Below are 20,538 nucleotides of genomic sequence, written 5' to 3' on the forward strand. Positions count from 1 at the left end.
CTCAGCCCCTAGGGCCACAAACAGCCCCCTAGGGGCTCTCTCAGCCCCCAAAGGTCACTTCTTAGCTGTCAGGGGGAACGTAGTAAAATATGAACAATTGATTTAGGTTATTGATGACTATTGACAACTGCCCTTAAAAAAATTATGCTCTTTATGCATTCGTTTACAACCCATGGCATAGCTAGGTTCGGGTGTGGCAGGCAGCACAGCGGGGGAGAGGGCAGGACAGAACAGCAGGGAGAGGGCAGGACAACACAGCGAGGGAGGGAGGGAGGAGTGAGGCACGCGCGTGCAGGCTGCGTCAGGCGAGGCGGCCAGCAGGCAGCAGTGACCGCCTCAGTCACTGTCATGACCTGGTCGGCGCCGGACGGCAGCGCGCACGTCTCCCTGGGGCGGCCTGCGCATGCGCACCCCGCGCCAGGGCCGTCTCACCACCCATGCTAACATCAACACCGTCGATGGCGTCTATACCTGACTCCCAGTAAACATTCTCAGAGAATCCAATATCACAAAAAAACTAATAATATTCCCTAACAATGAAGCATACTTTAGTGCAGGTGAACACAATTAGTTGACCAGGGTGTCAAGTGCAACAACTAACCATGTTTGGGAGACCCGTGATTGACGGTAGACAAGATCAACCTTTACCTAATCTGAGTGTGATGAACAAACTCCAGCGTCGCCCGCCGCGTCCTGACGCCGTCACCAACACCAGCTTCAGCAGCAGGAGCAGCAGAGCGACCCGCGGCCAGCAGACGGGGCTATGGACGGGATGCTTCAACATGGTCGTGTCCCCCGCCGTCGACTCCTACTGGGCCGACTGCCTCCGCTACACCTGCTCCATACAACGGAGGTCCGAGTTTAGGACCTCAGAAACCAACGGCAAAAGGTAGATTTATTTGTGTATTAGGCTTTCCTCCAACGGCAAAAGGTAGATTTATTTGTGTATTAGGCTTTCCTCCAACGGCAAAATGTAGATTTATTTATGCATTAGGCTTTCCTCCAACGGCAAAAGGTAGATTTATTTATGTATTAGGCTTTCCTCCAACGGCAAAAGGTAAATTTATTTATGTATTAGGCTTTCCTCCAAAGCCTTTTTCTATACGAAGGCTGTTTATAACAACAACAGTTTTTTGGGAAGTTTTCATGCTTGTAAACTGTTTAATGAACGTAACCAAAGCCGTCAAAGATCGGGGAAAGATGTACACGTTCGTAAGTATTTGCGTAACTGCTTCGTGAATTCCCCTGAACTGTATTCCGTGTTTGACAGCTTCGGTTTCCAGACATGTCAAGTATCTGGCTTGGCAGGTTGACTATACTGTCTTCTGTGGTTATTGGCTGTACAGGTTTGTCGCTGTACGGTGGCTTGACCTGTTGACAGTGAACTCACACTGTGGGTGAACTGGGTGTGAACTCACACCCAGACAAGTTAGATGACTGTGGTGAGGGTCAAATCCCACGCACTGTGGCAAGTTTCGGACATTGCAAGGTGAAGCGAGTCTGTGTGAAAACACCTGTCCTGGCGTATCAGGGCAGGTGTTTGTGCCCTGATACAAAACACGTACTTGATATTATATCACGTACTTGAGCCGTGATATAATCAGCCCATCTTCCTGAAATGATAGTACTGATTTATAACTATTTGGTCGAAAGTAGCAGTATGTAGTGATTGACCATTAGTAAACAACTTTACAATTAATTTTATGGTCTGGAAAATATGTAACTACTTTAATATTCCTTAAGAAACAAACTTAAATATTCCTAGGACTGGTATAACATACACATGTACTATACTAGGGTATGTATAGCGTGGCTAGGATAGCGTGTATTGAGCCTAGGATTGCTAGAAGAGGTTAAGTTAGCTCTTTTTATTTTATGTTGCTGGTAATCAACTTTCAAGTTGGTCCAAATTCCATCATTCAAAAGTCAACTTTATGGCGGTCTATCACGACATATTGGTACTTTTAACCACGTAGTTACTATGAGTACATTTGAGAAGGATGGGCCGAATAATATATATATATATATATATATATATATATATATATATATATATATATATATATATATATATATATATATATATATAGTCAAACTGCAAGTTTGCTCTGAATTCTCTTTATTCCCTTCTCCGAGGCTATGGGACCCTAGTTATTTATCAAATAACAAAATATTAACTCAAATCCATTAAACAAACATGTATATAAAGTGTATATGCGATATATATACACTAAGGGTTAATTTAATCCTAGAATATGTTCAGGACTAAAGTATACTTGCTGGATGGTCAACAAGGTTTATAGCCGCCCTAATAACCCTTCCGCAGTTTGATAGGCCTTAATAACCCAACAACGGACCAAACCCTAAACAAGAAAGAAATATATCTTTCTTTGTGTTGTTCTGGTAAGTGCGATCGACTTATCGTTCGACATTCCACCCAGAACGGTTCCTGAGGGACGCGTGCACCCTCTCCCGTGGCTGTGAGGGCACTGAGGCAATCTCAGTGAATACTGTTGATATGATCCCTCAGTTGAATCTGAGGTTTAGGCTTTAGTTTAGTCATTTATTATGCACCTCATACCCGTTCCGTGGGCGGTGGTTGACTCAGAACACGTCCCGTGGGCGGTGGTGGACCCCATACCCATCCCGTGGGCGGTGGTGGACCCCATACCCATCCCGTGGGCGGTTGGTGGACCCCATACCCATCCCGTGGGCGGTGGTGGACCCCATACCCATCCCGTGGGCGGTGGTGGACCCTATACCCGTTCCGTGGGCGGTGGTTGACTCAGAACACGTCCCGTGGGCGGTGGTGGACCCCATACCCATCCCGTGGGCGGTGGTGGACCCCATACCCATCCCGTGGGCGGTGGTGGACCCTATACCCGTCCCGTGGGCGGTGGACACAGAACACTGATCTACAGACAAGCAACACACTAGTGAGTGTAGTCAATACGACTCTTCATCGACCTTTCTCAAGAAGGTCACCTAAAGGTCAACATAAATTATGTAAACACACATAAACTCAATATATAAAAAAAAGACTATAAAAATCCTGAAACCCTTGACAATAACTATGGATTGAAGCAGAGATGTGAGCACGAGGTGTGTGTAGGTGTGGCAGGCGGCGCCACACCCCATGCTAGCGTTGCCATCATCTCTTGTCGTGGCAATGGCAAGATGCAACCTCACTCAAAAGTATATATATAGATTATGTGTGGTGCTTCCTGGTCGTGTCGGAGCTTGCTGTCGTTCTCTACGCTGGTGTTGTCGCTGTGTAGGTGTACTGCCTCCCTGGGGTGTGAATAATGTAGGGGTTATTGGCGTGGATGTGGGGTGTGGTGGGGTTTGGGGGGGGGAGTTTGGTGGGGTGATTGTGGTGTAGGGGGGGGGGCGGCCTGTGTCTACATCCAGCAAATATTTGTTTGGCGCAGTGGACGGGTTAGTGGTGACCTGCTTGACGACCTCCCCCCTCTTCCTGTGTGGGGCCCGGTCACCTCCTCTCCTGTGGTGACCAGCTCCTCGCTTCCCCCCACTCCCTGTGGAGCTATCACGAGACTGTGGACTTGCTGTGGTATACTCGGTGTAAACCCGACCTCTATATTGTGCTCTGCAGGGCTTCTACCTTATTCATTTCGAACATACAATCCAGCAAGGCCTCCAGGTGGGGTGGGTCAAGGCCCGGCCCCTAGGGAAAGGTCTCCCACAATACAAGTCTCCTACACTGGACACAAACAATAACAATAGTAGAGGCTGAAGGATCCAAGTAAATAAAGTAGAATTTCTGGTTGCAATTCTTTTACCATGTCGTAGCTCAGTCGATTAATGCAGCGCATGGGATGCTCTTGGACGTAGGTTCGAATCCTCGTCACGGCCATTGTGGATTTGTTAATAACTATAGTATGTACACTTTATGGTGCATTAATATCAGCATCCTTTCCCGGGACAAACCCCCCCCCCCCCTGGCACTGTTATTGTAGTCAATATTGTGTTATTATAACACAATAGCAGAGTTGCATACAGTAAGAATAGTTATTAAAGTAGATCGGTGGCCAATACGTAAACAGAGTACATATATGAGGACTTATCTGAGGCAAACTCGCACGAGAGGACAAAACATGACCACTGCCATTCTAATCCAGTTACCAACTGAATCTGTTTTTCTCACTGTCCCTCTGAGTAGCCCAAATGATCATACACTAACAGTCTGCTTAAACTCATTTGACCACCTTCAATTTCTTACGTTGTTACATTATATATAATGTACCCTTCTGGCTGCTTATTAATTCACTTACATATTATCTTTTCTTAACGCTAGCCAGGAGCATACATGGCGCTAATTACTTATACGTCTGGCAGAAATGCAGGTTCAACTGCGTCAGACTCGGTGTATTTACTTTATCTGTTTGCAACATTATTATTTTTAATTATCTAAGACCACCCTGGTCATCACAGGAGCCCCTCCTGTGGTGACCTCCAAACCCACTCCTAGGAGCACATTTACTGCTGGATGAACAGGGGCGAAGAGATAAGGATCAGTGCCCAGCCACAATCTCTCTTCCAGGGCTCGAACCCAGATGAATTCATTCGCGAGGCGCAGAGGGAGTGTGCTACCACTCCACCGCCAGGGATATAATGATTAGTTTCAACGTACACTTTTGTTTTTATTAATATTTCTGTATCTAAAGACAGAAAAATATGTCTCTCTAGTCATTTCTGGAAGCTGCTTCTACCTCGTTGAAGTCACTGAATATCCTGGTGGGGAGTAGAGGCATTGAAGTCACTGAATATCCTGGTGGGGAGTAGAGGCATTGAAGTCACTGAATATCCTGGTGGGGAGTAGAGGCATTGAAGTCACTGAATATCCTGGTGGGGAGTAGAGGCATTGAAGTCACTGAATATCCTGGTGGGGAGTAGAGGCATTGAAGTCACTGAATATCCTGGTGGGGAGTAGAGGCATTGAAGTCACTGAATATCCTGGTGGGGAGTAGAGGCATTGAAGTCACTGAATATCCTGGTAGAGAGTAGAAGCATTGAAGTCACTGAATATCCTGGTGTGGAGTAGAGGCATTGAGGCCTCTGTATCCCCCCTCCTGGTGGGGAGGACAAGGTAATTGTGTTCTGTAGTGGGAGTGTAAAATACAAAGAGGACATACTGTATTTTCCCGGTGGGGTGTAGGAAGCAGATGATTAATTGTATTCTCCAGTGGTGTGTAGAAAGCAGGAGTGATATTGTATTTCCTGGGGGGGGGTCTACATCACTGTGTAAGACTAGTGGCGTGAAGAGCATTAATGTCACTGAACACAATTACCCAAGACTAACTTTCTAGCATTGACAACGCTCTCTTAAAATTAGACACTATTGAGCGTCTGATTTGTTATAATATCCTTTGGAGCAGGGCGGTGGAATCGAACCTGCACTCTAGGTCACCCCCACACGCACACACATTACCCATTAGGCCAGGATATTGTGTTTAAAAAGGCAGCACAATCTGATGTCCATTCAAACTTATGAGGAATATGAAGGCAGCGAGCTCAACAAAGCCTATTCCATGTTTTGACATTACCTGCCCACATAAAAAGATATATGAGGCTATTTATGATTTTATTTTGCATAGAACACAAATTTGATCGCTTCGAAGACATACATGTGTAAATTAATTTTTTTACCCATAATCTACACTTTTATTTTTTAGAATTTACCCCGAGGGGCGAGTTTATTGGGCAGCGCCAATCATCCTGTGAGTGGGCACACCTCCATAGCAGCATGTACAATACTCCCCAATAGGAAGAAAAATGCAGACGATGAGTCACAATAACGTGGCTGAAGTATGTTGACCAGACCACACACTAGAAAATGAAGGGACGACGACGTTTCGGTCCGTCCTGGACCATTCTCAAATCGATTGTGATCGACTCAAGTCGACCATTCTCACAATCGACTTGAGAATGGTTCAGGACGGACCGAAACGTCGTCGTCCCTTCATTTTTTAGTGTGTGGTTTGGTCAACAGGAAGAAAAATCTACACTTGTTGACTACACGTGATACAAAAAATATCGCTGGAAAGAACAGAGGCTAAAATCAGACTCCGACAGCCTTACAATGAGTTTTAATTTAGGCACGTTGCGATAGGCTATATAGAGTCACTGTAGCCTATCTAGTGTCACTGTAGCCTATCGCAACGCGCTTCTAGCATCAACACGATATTCAGTGGGTGGGGGAGGCAGAGGGAAGGACGTCTCACGATGAGAGAGAAGGGTAAGAGAAGGGGAAGGCGCCCCACCTTGCGTGCCTAATGATCCACACCTCACCCGAACCTCTTTCTCCCCCTCCCCAAACCCCTTCCCTTCACCCCCAACCACACCAAAGGATGCAGATCATCCCCTTTGTGGATGGGTTGCTGGCTGACCCTCTGGCATAGGGTCCCACCACAAGGACAGGCTTCTAACCTCTAAGAATTATTCCTGTGGCTACCATACAGGAAAATTGTAGTATCTATGGCTACCATATCAGGAAAATTACAGTATCTATGGCAACTATGACAGGACAATTATAGCACCTATATCTACCATGGCAGGAAATTTATAGTGTCTATCGCTACCATGCCAGGAAAATTAGGGTATCCAAGCCTACCACGGGAAACGAGCCCAACCATTTCTGTCCGCCAGGGAATCGAACCTTGGATTCCCTACTGGTAGTGGAGAACGGAACCATAAAATGTTGAAAAGTGTGTCCAAGGACTTTCTCTCAGTTTTCAGTTAGTGCTCCATGTTGGGAGAGCCGCTAGGCTATTGCCGTTCTTAAGCTACGATATCCAAGCCTAATATTTGACTTTTACAGTGTCACGTATTTTTTTGTGATGCCGTGTACAATGTACAATGTTTGTACATTGCCTAGTACACTCACTCGAGTGTACATAGTGTAAACTAGCGTACTCAGGTGTAAAGATTATTGTTTCTTACACTCAGGCGTAAAGATCATTGTTTCGAATAGTGCCGCGCATTCTGACCGTCAATTGTGATTTTTCTTCTGTCAAGCCATTCCTTGGAGCAATGTGGCCGTAACAATGAAGATTGAAATGCCGAATGTTTACCTCGAATTTCTGCTTGGCGTATGTAGCTATAATCTATGCCTTGTTTAACTCATCATTGCTGGGTCAGACCTCAACGTGACGGTGTAAATACAATGGAGGCGGAGGGGGGTAAGGTTCGAAAATGGTCCACGGGACGATTGTGTTTTAATTGTTCACCTTTGTTCACCCAGTAGTAATTAGGTACCCGGTTGTTAACCGATTGGCGGGTCGTGTTCAAACTAGAGGGGTATAAGGTTTATCATGAGTTATATAGGAAGTGGAAAGGTCTCCTCAGCCTGCTAACAGGAGTCAGAAGTCGTTTGCTCCTGTATTCACCTGTGTGGGACCAATATAATTGTGTCATTGGACTATGTATAATTGTGACTGTTAGTCGTCTACGATATCTGGCGTCTCAGGGGAGATCCAGTGTGTGGATATCTTGAGATCTTGAGATGATTTCGGGGCTTTAGTGTCCCCGCGGCCCGGTCCTCAACCAGGCCTCCACCCCCCCCAGGAAGCAGCCTGTGACAGCTGACTAACACCCAGGTACCTATTTTACTGCTAGGTAACAGGGGCATAGGGTGAAAGGACCTCTGCCCATTGTTTCTCGCCGGCGCCCGGGATCGAACCCGGGACCACAGGATCACAAATCCAGCGTGCTGTCCGCTCGGCCGACCGGCTTACGATATCTTGCTTCTCAGTGGAGAGTTAGTTGTGGTTATCATCAATTGAACGGTAAACACAATAACAATTCTTAGACTGATGACGTCGGTAGCATTAAAGCCACTCAACTTAGAGGTTGCGTGTTGAAGAGCATGCAACATACGCTAGCTAGACGATTACCGCCACCTGGTGGATGTTTCGTCCGGCTGTGTTGGCTAGTAACTGGCATGAACACTAAAACAGCCGAGCATAGGCACGTGGGTTCCAGATTAGCCGTTTTAACTCGACCCCAGGAAGTGTTAAGTGGGGTACCCAGTGGTCTGGACCCACTTATTAGGGTACTAAAACCCACTTATCAGGGTACTTATCCCTACACACACACACACACACACACACACACACACACACACACACTGAGCGCCCAAATGAGCCACAGAGATATTAGAAAGAACTTTTTTAGTGTCAGAGTGGTTGACAAATGGAATGCATTAGGCAGTAATGTGGTGGAGGCTGACTCCATACACAGTTTCAAGTGTAGATATGATAGAGCCCAATAGGCTCAGGAATCTGTACACCTGTTGATTGACGGTTGAGAGGCGGGACCAAAGAGCCAGAGCTCAACCCCCGCAAGCACAACTAGGTGAGTACAACTAGGTGAGTACACTCCCCCGAAGGGTGTTGTGGAGCCCACTACACCCTCTCCAGAAGGGTGTAGTGGAGCCCCCTACACCCTCTCCAGAAGGGTGTAGTGGAGCCCCCTACACCCTCTCCAGAAGGGTGTAGTGGAGCCCCCTACACCCTCTCCAGAAGGGTGTAGTGGAGCCCCCTACACCCTCTCCAGAAGGGTGTAGTGGAGCCCCCTACACCCTCTCCAGAAGGGTGTAGTGGAGCCCCCTACACCCTCTCCAGAAGGGTGTTGTGGAGCCCCCTACACCCTCTCCAGAAGGGTGTTGTGGAGCCCCCTACACCCTCTCCAGAAGGGTGTAGTGGAGCCCCCTACACCCTCTCCAGAAGGGTGTAGTGGAGCCCCCTACACCCTCTCCAGAAGGGTGTAGTGGAGCCCCCTACACCCTCTCCAGAAGGGTGTTGTGGAGCCCCCTACACCCTCTCCAGAAGGGTGTAGTGGAGCCCCCTACACCCTCTCCAGAAGGGTGTAGTGGAGCCCCCTACACCCTCTCCAGAAGGGTGTTGTGGAGCCCCCTACACCCTCTCCAGAAGGGTGTAGTGGAGCCCCCTACACCCTCTCCAGAAGGGTGTAGTGGGCTCCCCTACACCATCCCTAGGGTTTTATGGAGCCTGCGTCAATCCGTTAACTAATTCGTTAATACATCTCCGTTAATTATCTACATGAACAGTGAACAACGGTGGCATGCTTGCAACAGCTGCATACGTTGGCAAAACAACCCCATTTTGAGCACGCGGTAAGGCAAGCCTCTCCAAATGTAGCAGCTTTTCCTTCACATCACCAGGCTGTGTTTTCCGCCACGATACAAGGAGAGAAGGTCTTGAGGCTGTATGGAAGTATACCATATACCTCCAGGAGACTGTGGGAGAATATCAGGCTGATGATTGATTGATGAAGATTAAGCCACCCAAAAGGTGGCACGGGCATGAATAGCCCGTAAGTGGTGGCCCTTTGGAGCCATTACCAGTATCAATAGCTGATACTGGAGATCTGTGGAGGTGCGACTGCACCCTGCGTGACGGAATATCAGGTGCCACGCAATTTTCTATAAAGCCTGGCGCTGAATCTTGGAGAAGAGAGGAGAGGTGTGTTCCTGGGACACTGACAAAGGGGCAGAGGTGTGTGTATAAGGCTGGCAAGTCTGAGGGAGTGGTGGACGCAGCTCTGGTGGTCCCCAAGAGTACTGGCGCGCTGAATGGCTTCTTGGCGGGAAACTAATCTCGGATACGAAGAACGGGGAAGGATTGGAGGTCGGTTAGTTTATCTCGCGCTCTCTCGCTCTCTCTCGCCTGACCGCCTGACTTCCCCTGACCGCCCTGACCTTCCCTGACCTTCCCTGACCTCCTCCTGGACTCCATCACCTCCCCCAATACCTGCCTCCTCTCTGATCAATGCTAATGTGCCGTTCGTTTTTGCCTCCAGAGCCTCGCTGGCGCCGACAACCTCAGAACTCAATACTCCCCTCAACCTGTCTCTCCCCTTTCTCCCTCACCTAACTTTCCTTCTGAGTGGGTTGCGTCAGTGTGCGTGCCACAAGCCACCCATCACAGTTTCGTAATGCTAATCTCGTTAGCACCAGCCATTCACGGCAGGAAATGTCCTCCGATGGCTTGGAGGGTAGTTGATTCCGGGCTCGATAAACTGTCTATTGGCTAAGGGATATGAGACAGACGAAAAGTGTCGCCTCCCTAGAAACAAAGCTTGTGATCTCCTTGGGCTGCAGCGAGTGATTTCTCATTGTCAGTGGCTCCCTTGACCTATATGTTATAGCTCCCTTAGAAGCTAAGGGAGGTCATGAACAGGAGAAAGCTCTAAGCCTCTACGCCTGTACACACCTTGGGAGAAATATGGGAACACGGATCTGGGTTGGGACGGAGGGAAGGAACGGTAACCCCAGCCGTTTGGACAGTCGGGAATCGAACGCCGACTTGCAAAAAGCGAGGCCGGTGTTGGACGAATCAGAGTGCTGCACTGGTTATAAGATAGTCACGTGACATTTGAAAGTTTGTACCTGTTTCGTCCCATCATAGCGGAACAACACTCTGACGGAAGGAATGTCCAATGAAATAAGGAATGAACAAATCCACAAGGGCCGTGACGAGGATTCGAACCTGCGTCCGGGAGCATCCCAGACACTGCCTTAATCGACTGAGCTACGACAGGGTTAAAAAGGGTTGAAACCGAAGTTCTACTGAACTTACTGGATCCCGTAGCCTCATTTGATTCATCACGTTAGTGTGATCTCTGTGTGTCAAATAAGGAATGTCCAGTGAAATAACAAATGCCCAATAAAACAAGAAATGCTCAATAAAATAAGGAACCTCCCGTGCAGTAAGGAAGGTGACCTTTGTGAAGGGTGGAGGGACGTGACCAACAATATAACTTGTGTTTACACCCACCAACAAGGCAGGGGAAGCGACCCCCCCACACACGTCATTATCTTCATCATCGTTTGCCTAAATTGCTCAGAGATTAAGATTTTCCTTTGTGAGGGCAATTGTTAGTGTGTATTCAACAGTTTCTTGTCGTCACTGTTTACCCTACGTGTAATTTCGTCAGACAAGGAGGGAGGAGGTCAGGTCAGGTCAAGTTTGGTCAAGCCTCATCAAGCCTAGTGCCACACAATCATTCTGGCTATCCTGAAAATCATTACTTCACCTCCTCCCTCCTCTGCAGGCGTGTACAAATAGGCTACTCGGGCTCACCATAGCCCGTGCTACTTGGAACTGTTTGTTCCAAGTAGCGAATCTTTAACAATAACAACAAATAGGCTACCTCACAATAATAATAAAAGACATTCCTCTTTTGTTTGCAGGTATTAATGTATTTGGTGGAGTGTGTAAGTTATCAATACACGCTGGCTGTGGCTCACACGAGGATGATCAATGATGGTGATCAATACTCACCATAAGTCACGTTCTTGCTGCCGCGTGTGTGTGTGTTTCACTCTTTGTTCTACATAATGTGATGTGCAGACAATGAGTCACAATGACGTGGCTGAAGATATGATGACCGAAACACACACCAGAAGATGAAGTGACGACGACGTTTCGGTCCGTCCTGGACCATTATTAAGTCGATTGTGAGAGAGGGAATCTCGAGATGATTTCGGGGCTTTTTAGTGTCCCCGCGGCCCTGTCCTCGACCAGGCCTCCACCCCCAGGAAGCAGCCCGTGACAGCTGACTAACACCCAGGTACCTACTTTACTGCTAGGTAACAGGGGCATAGGGTGAAAGAAACTCTGCCCATTGTTTCTCGCCGGCGCCTGGGATCGAACCCAGGATCACAAGTCGAGCGTGTTGTCCGCTCGGCCGACCGGCTCCCGACCGGGAAGGAGAGAGGAGGAGAAGGAGTAAAGTGAGATTGAGGAGGTGATGGTAGGAACAGGAGATATGCTTTACAAATGCAATAATTTTGATGTGCAATAATTCTTATTTCTATAGCTTGAATATCCAGGTGATTTGCCATGCTTAGCAACGCTAAAGACAGACAGGTTACAGAGGTTATCAAAGATTAACAAAAAGATCAACAAGCTACAATTATCCAGTATAGCATCTCATTAACCTTATAGTGTTGAGACACAATGTAGGATATTGTTAATTCATTCAATATCTCCATATTGGACGTGTCACTCGCAAAAGGATTTTATACTTTACATGGTACTTGCTTTTAGTAAATTTATTGAAAAGCCCTGGCTTTTACATTAGCTCTGTTTTACATTAAAAGCTCTGTTTTACATTAGTCTGGTGTTTACATGTGTTGGTGTGCCTCAAACAGGTGTTGTAAAAAATTGGGGGCCTGTCTGGGATGAAATCTTTTTTCCAAAATGTGTTGTAAGACAGTTAATTGTTATCCAGTTATTTCCAATCACTCCAGATAGTGGTCTAGTGCTCCATCATAATTTTTGCAGAGGAAAATTAGTTCATATTAAAATATGACTGACGGTCTAAGGGTTATGGATGAGTTAAAAATGGCATGAAGTTAGGAAGAGGTGTACTTAGTAAAACAGGTGTAAGAAACAGTTATTAAATGAATAATCACAATAATTAAGGTGCCATTAAATTAAATGTGTTCCAGTCTAGAGGAACGAGGCAATAGACACCATAAAACTTAATATCCACCACTGACTTTGAGAAAATTACAGGTAAAATTTAACTGGTAACCATGATCTCTTTCAACAAGGAATCACAATATAATAGCCCACTAATTTATGCTATAACTAAGGATTATTTCAAACCTATTAGCTATAAATGTGTATTAAACACGGCCTAACCAGGTAAATCAATGATTAATAGAATTAAGCAGCCCTTTTCCAGCAGGTCCTACTTCCGTGATATCCATAAACCGATTGACGATTTAAGGAGCTGACGAATTGGGTTTCTAGCTCATAGACACAGTTTTGACAGATCAACTATTTAACAACTTTCCTCCTACTATAAACAACCTCTAAAACCTATCACTGGGAAGTGTAGAATACACAATCTCTTGCATTATTTCCATCCATCTCTCTTCACAAAGTTACACACATAATCCACAAGCTGGCAACCTTAATTATAGACACTATCCAGGGGAGGCTTTTCGGATGTATGTTGTTGCTAAAGATTCGCTACCTAGAACAAAAAGTTCCAAGTAGCACGGGCTATGGTGAGCCCGTGAGCTTTCCGGATGTAGCAAGGGCTCGCCTATCACTGTCTAGACTGTTAACTACCCTTTACTTACTCCCTTCTTAGCGCGGGGGTGTTGTGATCTACATGTGAGTAGTTTTATTATTATTCTGAAATATACTGACTATAGGTCTTCTTGTTTCACAATAATCCAAATTATAATAAATTTTACAAATCAGCGCATGCAACATGCTAAAACTACGATATGAACATTAGATTAAATTCTACTAATTACAGAACAAAAATGTATGGTTTTAGTTTCATTTGTATAACTAATTCAACTTCCCTGATACATATGCAACATGCGAATCAACTAACAATTCAGCCATGACTCACTATGCTAGTAAATAATTCTGCAATTAACTGGAAGGTAAATTTTCACATATACGATTAAGGTAATGTAACAAGACAAATCCTATTTCATAATTATATAAAAAATAGCATAACAATATCAGTTTGACAATGTATTTACAAATTAAACACTGCACTAGGCTTGGACTTGCAAGAGAAAGGAATTTAAAATTTAGTTATAACGAGGCTACTTCGTGTATATATGTTGTTGGGTTCGTCAGTGTTGCTGTGCATGTATTTGCGTGTGTGTGCTTGTTGTCCTTGTTAATTATTTACGAAGTATGTTCAATCGTTTCGTACGCGTGTCTGGAAGTGTATTAGCGTCACGTTTTTGTGTTTGTTAAGCTCCGTCATTTAATTTTATTTGTATGCGTAACACGAACACTTATCGTTCCTCCTCTCTTCCCTTGTTCTTGTGTTTCTCCACTCCTCCTTCAACTGTTTCTGGGTCCAGCAAGTTGAACAGAGAGTTGCATTGTGTATTTTAGAGGAATTGCAATGTTTTGTATTTTCGCTGAGGCCTCTTCGGCCTCGTAGGCTATCATCCCATACCACTCTTATCAGCGGCTGCCACCCCTACACCTGCGGCTGCCACCTCCAACACCTGCGGCTGCCACCCTCTATACCTGCGGCTGCCACCCTCTACACCTGCGGCTGCCACCCTCTACACCAGCGGCTGCCACCCCCTACACCTGCGACTGCCACCCTCTACACCAGCAGCTGCCACACCCCACACCAGCGGCTGCCACACCCCCTACACCAGCGGCTACCACCCCCTACACCAGCGGCTGCCACCCCCTACACCTGCGGCTGCCACCCCTTACACCAGCGGCTGCCACCCTCTACACCAGCGGCTGCCACCCCCTACACCTGCGTCTGCCACCCTTTCCATTCACCAAAAATTGACCGCCATCTCACAATTCAATTTCTTTATTATGCACCCCATAACCATCCCTTGGGCGGGATGTCACCGCCGTCACCACCGTCACCACCACCGTCACGGGGAGGCGCAGGTCGAGTGAGAGACAAGCGCGCAAGTCAATAGGGACTGTCAAATCGTGTGACTTGGACGGCAAGACATTGCACGCAATTTCGCGTGCGGGTAGTGGGTTGTGGTGAGGGGTGAGTTATGGGTGTGGGGTGGGTTGTGGTGGAGGAATTTAGGTGGGGTTAAGTTAGTTGTGGTGATTAATAGGCAGATGTGGTAGGGGATGGGTTGCGGTAAGGGTGAGTTGTGGGGGTGGGTTGTGGTGGTGGGTTGTGGGTGTGGGGTGTGTTGTGGGGGTAGGTTGTGGGTTGTGGGATGGGGTGAGGTGTACTTATACCTACCTATCAGTACCTATTGCGTTCTAATTTAACTATTTTCTCGTTCGAATCTTATATTCCTTCGACCCATTTGCGTTCTCAGTTTCCTGGTGTGTTCCCCTTGTCCTGCGTTCTCTCAAGAGGCAGTCCTTGTCCACCTTGTCTAATCCCCCCAGTATCTTGTATATTGTGATCATATCTCCTCTGTTCCTTCTGTCTTCTAGGGTTGTGAGATCTAGTTCCATTAGTTTATCCGGATTGAGCTCTGGCTCTCTGGTCCCGCCTCTCAACTGTCAATAAACTGATGTACAGTTGATTGGCTGTGTGTGTGTGTGTGTGTGGCTGTGTGTGTGCGTGTGTGTGTGCGTGTGTGTGTGTGCGTGTGTGTGTGTGCGTGTGTGTGTGTGTGTGTGTGTGTGTGTGTGTGTGTGTGTGCATGTGCGTGCGTGTGTGTGCATGTGCGTGTGTGTGTGTGCATGTGCGTGCGTGTGTGTTTGCGTGTGCGTGTCTGGCTCAGATCTGGCCCCGCGCGACCACCAGATAGACGGCTTGTGGTGTGGCTGTCAATTATTCAAACACACACCATCCGCCTGTGACACACCTGTTCCTGACTCATGCACACCTGTCCCTCGCCTGTGACACACCTGTTTCTGTCTCCCACACACCTGCCTCCACCCCTCCAAGCTGTATTATTCACTCCAGGATCAAGGTGCTATATTCCAGTAGACTAGGCTTCAAAACTTTCATAAATATAACCGCACTTGCGGACGTGTTGAGGGTCCTAGGCTATGATTTACGAGAACACAAACTCCTCAAAATTACGATTGCGTGACCTGAAAAGCGTTGCATATGTCTTAACTTTTGTAAAGAACGTCACACATTGTTAGTGATGTACACCAACTTTGGTGATAATTTTGGTGTTAAGGACAGAGAGTGTTTGTTTAATTCTGTTATCAGCAGTGTTAACTGATTTTTTTTCCCCTGAAGGTGTTGGGGGCCGTATTCTCCTAGTTGGTACAAGCATGCGATGAATTTCAAGCCTCTTGATGTGTTGTGGTAAGTGAGCATTAACGTGTAACTCTGGACATTATGCAGACGAGGAGTCACAATAACGTGGCTGAAATATGTTGACCAAACCGCACACTAGAAAGTGAAGCGACGACGTTTCGGTCCGTCCTGGACCATTCTCAAGTCGATTGTGAGAATGGACGTTATGTGACGAGCAATTTAAACTAACCGTGGCGTCTTCCTCCCTGGACAGGAGTGGGTCTGCGGCCGTCGTGGTGTCCCAGCAGCGCCTCCCTCGAATTCTGTCGTCCGCTCGGCCCGGCCACAAGCCTCGCGCAGTGCTCTCTTTCATCAGGTGGGAGCAGCGACACAGGGACCTCCGAGGGCTCCTGGCGCAAGCCCTCCACGACAATCGACACTTCGCTGAGGGCTACATCCTCAACGCCATAGAGGCCGACGCTTCCGAGGAGATGGGCGGTGAGTGGTGTTCAGGCCCTGATGGTCAGTCTCTGGTCGAAGTATAGTTATTTATACAGTGTTTGACAAGTAATAACTCCTAAGTAATCTGACAAGTAACTGGAGCTGTGCAATCGGAATTACGGTACAATTACCGGGCAGTATAATTACAGGGAGAATCATTACTGTGGAGTATAATTACAGAAAAGTATAATTACTGTGGATTATCATCACACTGCGTATGCTTGGAATTCTTTCTGTCACCGATCTCTTGTTATATATATTCCCTATGTTTCCCTCACCCTATGTTTCCCTCACCCTGTTTCCTTCACCCTATGTTCCCCTCACCCTGCTCCTCCTCCACTCACAGGAATCAAGGCCACGATAAACTAAGACTGTCCCCAGACGCCTGTCCATAGAAAATGCAACAGTCTGCCCTTCTTGACAGGGACAGCCAGTCTCTGAGTCTTGATTGTTCACAGAGTTCAGTGTTTTTAAGTCGCCTTTACATCTTTACTTTTACACTTTGCCTTTTCACCTAACTTTACATTTACTTGAGTTGAACTCCAGTAGTCATGACCATCTCTACAACCTGTCTAGGTCCTCTTGGAGGATCCTACAATCCTCATCTGTCACAACTCTTCTCATTAATTTTGCGTCATCCGTCCTTATATTTATAATCTACTTAAATTTATATATTAAAATGTTTGTTGGTTTGGTGTTGGGCTGAAGGCTTGTCAATCTCTGGAGGGTTATTAAGGGCAACCAATCAGCAGTATAAACATATAGTCCTATGTACAGGACTAAAGTATATTTTAGTCAGGGCTGAAGTCTAATTTAAGTGTATATACACCGAGGTTTGCAGTCCACTCCTCAGTGTATTCATTTCTGAAACTTCATTTTAGAATTAACCCAAAAAACAAGAAAACGAACTTAAAAACATACAATAAAAGTGTATAGTGAACGTTAATTTTTATTATTTTTATTTACTTTTAATTATTTATTTACATAAATCCGGTGTGTAATTTGTTAAGGACTGGAGTAACAATTTTGAACCAAACCATTATAACGACAAACGAAATTAAAATTAGGAAAATTAAATTAACTTTTAGTTAATCAATACATATGTGATCAATTTACAGTTGAAGATTTGCAGTTACATCAAATGTATTTAACCAAAAGCCACTAATACCCAGAGCGAATCGGGGAAACCAAAATATTTTGAAAATCCATCTTCGTTTTATAAGGGGTAACTCTTACATAACGTATTCTAGCCCACATCTGTGGTTATGTATTGTTTGACTGGAGGGGATTGTCTTACAGAGCCGCTGCTGTGGTATCCGGTGGCTCACTTCGCTAAGGACTTGCGGTTGGGTTTGTCAAGGAAGGAGAGCCGAGGACAGGACAGGAAGGCCCTCGGCAACAATTTCACCTTGCTTCAAGGTACGGTTTATTATCTGCTGGTTCGGTTTTATTTGTTCTACTAAATACAATTAAAGATGCTTGACACTAGACATAATGGCGTGGTATTCTTGTCAGGAGCCGCGGTCAAGATTTATCAAGTATTAACGCTAATAACCACCTGCGAAGCCTCTTCATCTTTCCTCAATCACGGCGAAATATATATATTTACATGTATTTACAACTGTATGAGTTCCGAAGCACTACGAGGCAATAATGACCTCGGTCGTGGAGCTGCCAAGCTTGTGAAATGTTTAATAGTCGCCATGAGTCAGGAAAGATGTACAGGTTTCGTTAGTGGTTATGTAAATGCTTAATAACTAGTGTAAAATATTAAATTTTTCCCCCATCCCGGGTAAAAAATATAATTAGGCTTTTTATGTAAATAGACTTTCTATGAATCCTGTATAAATGGACGATGTTTTACACGCAGATTTTCACGGGAGTTTTCATAGGTCTCGAACTATTTTCACTTTCTGTGATGTATTTTGTATATGTGTACTTTATTTCTGCAATAAATTATTTTGTATATGTGTATTTCCTTCACGTCAGCAGGTCTCAAAAACAACTCGAGTTTCAACCTTTCATTGTAGTGTAAATATCTGGTGAAAACACACACACACACACACACACACACACCACACACACACACACACACACACACACACACACACCACACACACACAGGCTGAACACACACTGAACTCCACACACACACAGGCTGGAGGCTGAACACAAGGTATCATCTGGGAGGGGAAATCCTGCAAGAATCAAATAGAGAGAAGGATCTGGGGGTTGATATCACACCGAACCTGTCCCCAGAGGCCCACATCAAAAGAATATCATCAGCGGCATATGCTAGACTGGCCAACATAAGAACTGCCTTCAGAAACTTGTGTAAGGAATCTTTCAGAACCCTGTATACCACTTATGTAAGACCAATCCTGGAGTATGCAGCTCCAGCCTGGAGTCCATACCTAGTTAAACACAAGACAAAGTTAGAGAAGATTCAGCGGTATGCCACCAGGCTCGTCCCGGAACTGAGAGGATTGAGCTACGAGGAAAGGCTAAAGGAGCTGAACCTCACATCCCTGGAAAACAGAAGAGTAAGGGGAGACATGATAACCACCTACAAAATTCTCAGGGGAATTGACAGGGTGGACAAAGACAAACTCTTCAGCACGGGTGGGACACGAACAAGGGGACACAGGTGGAAACTTAGTACCCAGATGAGCCACAGAGACGTTAGAAAGAATTTTTTCAGTGTCAGAGTAGTTAATAAATGGAATGCACTAGGAAGTGATGTGGTGGAGGCTGACTCCATACACAGTTTCAAATGTAGGTATGATAGAGCCCAGTAGGCTCAGGAATCTGTACACCAGTTGATTGACAGTTGAGAGGCGGGACCAAAGAGCCAAAGCTCAACCCCCGCAAGCACAATTAGGTGAGTACAATTAGGTGAGTACACACACACACAAAAGTATATACACAGTTAATCTCCCTTCCCACAGACAGCTACTACGAGCACGCTAAACTGACCCTAATCCTGGAGGCGGGAGGCATGGCGTGCGGTGGTCGCTCGTCGCCACAGGGGTCAGGAGGAGAGTGGCGGGTGAAACACCTGCTGGTGCTGGCCTACAAGGCCCTGGAGGACTCCACCGACCCCCAGTTGCTGGACGGCTGGGTGCGCTGGTCAGGGGCGTGGGAGGCCTATACTCACCTCAGGGACAAGAAGCTCCCTGTCTCCACCATCACTCTGTGAGTCCTGGTACCCCCTACTTCTCTCTGTGTGAGTCCTAGTGCCCCCTACTTCTCTCTGTGTGAGTCCTAGTACCCCCTACTTCTTTCTCTGTGAGTCCTAGTACCCCCTACTTCTCTCTCTGTGAGTCCTAGTACCCCCTACTTCTCTCTCTGTGAGTCATAGTACCCCCTACTTCTCTCTCTGTGAGGCCTAGTGCCCCCTACTTCTCTCTCTGTGAGTCCTAGTAGCCCCCTACTTCTCTCTCTGTGAGTCCTAGTGCCCCCTACTTCTCTCTCTGTGAGTCCTAGTGCCCCCTACTTCTCTCTCTGTGAGGCCTAGTGCCCCCCTACTTCTCTCTCTGTGAGTCCTAGTGCCCCCTACTTCTCTCTGTGTGAGTCCTAGTACCCCCTACTTCTCTCTCTGTGAGTCCTAGTACCCCCTACTTCTCTCTCTGGGAGTCCTAGTACCCCCTACTTCTCTCTGTGTGAGTCCTAGTACCCCCTACTTCTCTCTCTGTGAGTCCTAGTACCCCCTACTTCTCTCTCTGTGAGTCCTAGTACCCCCTACTTCTCTCTCTGTGAGTCATAGTACCCCCTACTTCTCTCTCTGTGAGGCCTAGTGCCCCCTACTTCTCTCTCTGTGAGTCCTAGTAGCCCCCTACTTCTCTCTCAGTGAGTCCTAGTGCCCCCTACTTCTCTCTCTGTGAGTCCTAGTGCCCCCTACTTCTCTCTCTGTGAGGCCTAGTGCCCCCTACTTCTCTCTCTGTGAGGCCTAGTGCCCCCTACTTCTCTCTCTGTGAGTCCTAGTAGCCCCCTACTTCTCTCTCTGTGAGTCCTAGTGCCCCTACTTCTCTCTCTGTGAGTCCTAGTGCCCCCTACTTCTCTCTCTGGGAGTCCTAGTACCCCCTACTTCTCTCTCTGTGAGTCCTAGTGCCCCCCTACTTCTCTCTCTGTGAGTCCTAGTAGCCCCCTACTTCTCTCTCTGTGAGTCCTAGTGCCCCCTACTTCTCTCTCTGTGAGTCATAGTGCCCCCCTACTTCTCTCTCTGTGAGTCCTAGTAGCCCCCTACTTCTCTCTCTGTGAGTCCTAGTACCCCCCTACTTCTCTCTCTGTGAGTTTTTCCTCTCTCTCTCT

At 46.6% G+C, this 20,538-nt stretch overlaps 1 protein-coding gene across 1 annotated transcript in view; it reads left to right on the forward strand.

The window, feature by feature from the left end:
* Positions 1-331: 331 nt before the first annotated feature.
* The window catches only part of LOC138356322 (uncharacterized), a 21,166-nt gene continuing 959 nt past the window's right edge, over positions 332-20,538 (forward strand). Inside the window, exons 1-4 of the mRNA XM_069312295.1 lie at positions 332-889; positions 16,001-16,224; positions 17,527-17,646; positions 19,176-19,422. Coding sequence (XP_069168396.1) covers positions 603-889; positions 16,001-16,224; positions 17,527-17,646; positions 19,176-19,422 — 878 coding nt within the window. The 5' untranslated portion in view covers positions 332-602. The remainder of the gene's footprint in view (positions 890-16,000; positions 16,225-17,526; positions 17,647-19,175; positions 19,423-20,538) is intronic.

Source organism: Procambarus clarkii, chromosome 71, assembly GCF_040958095.1.
Source record: "Procambarus clarkii isolate CNS0578487 chromosome 71, FALCON_Pclarkii_2.0, whole genome shotgun sequence".
Taxonomy (NCBI): domain Eukaryota; kingdom Metazoa; phylum Arthropoda; class Malacostraca; order Decapoda; family Cambaridae; genus Procambarus; species Procambarus clarkii.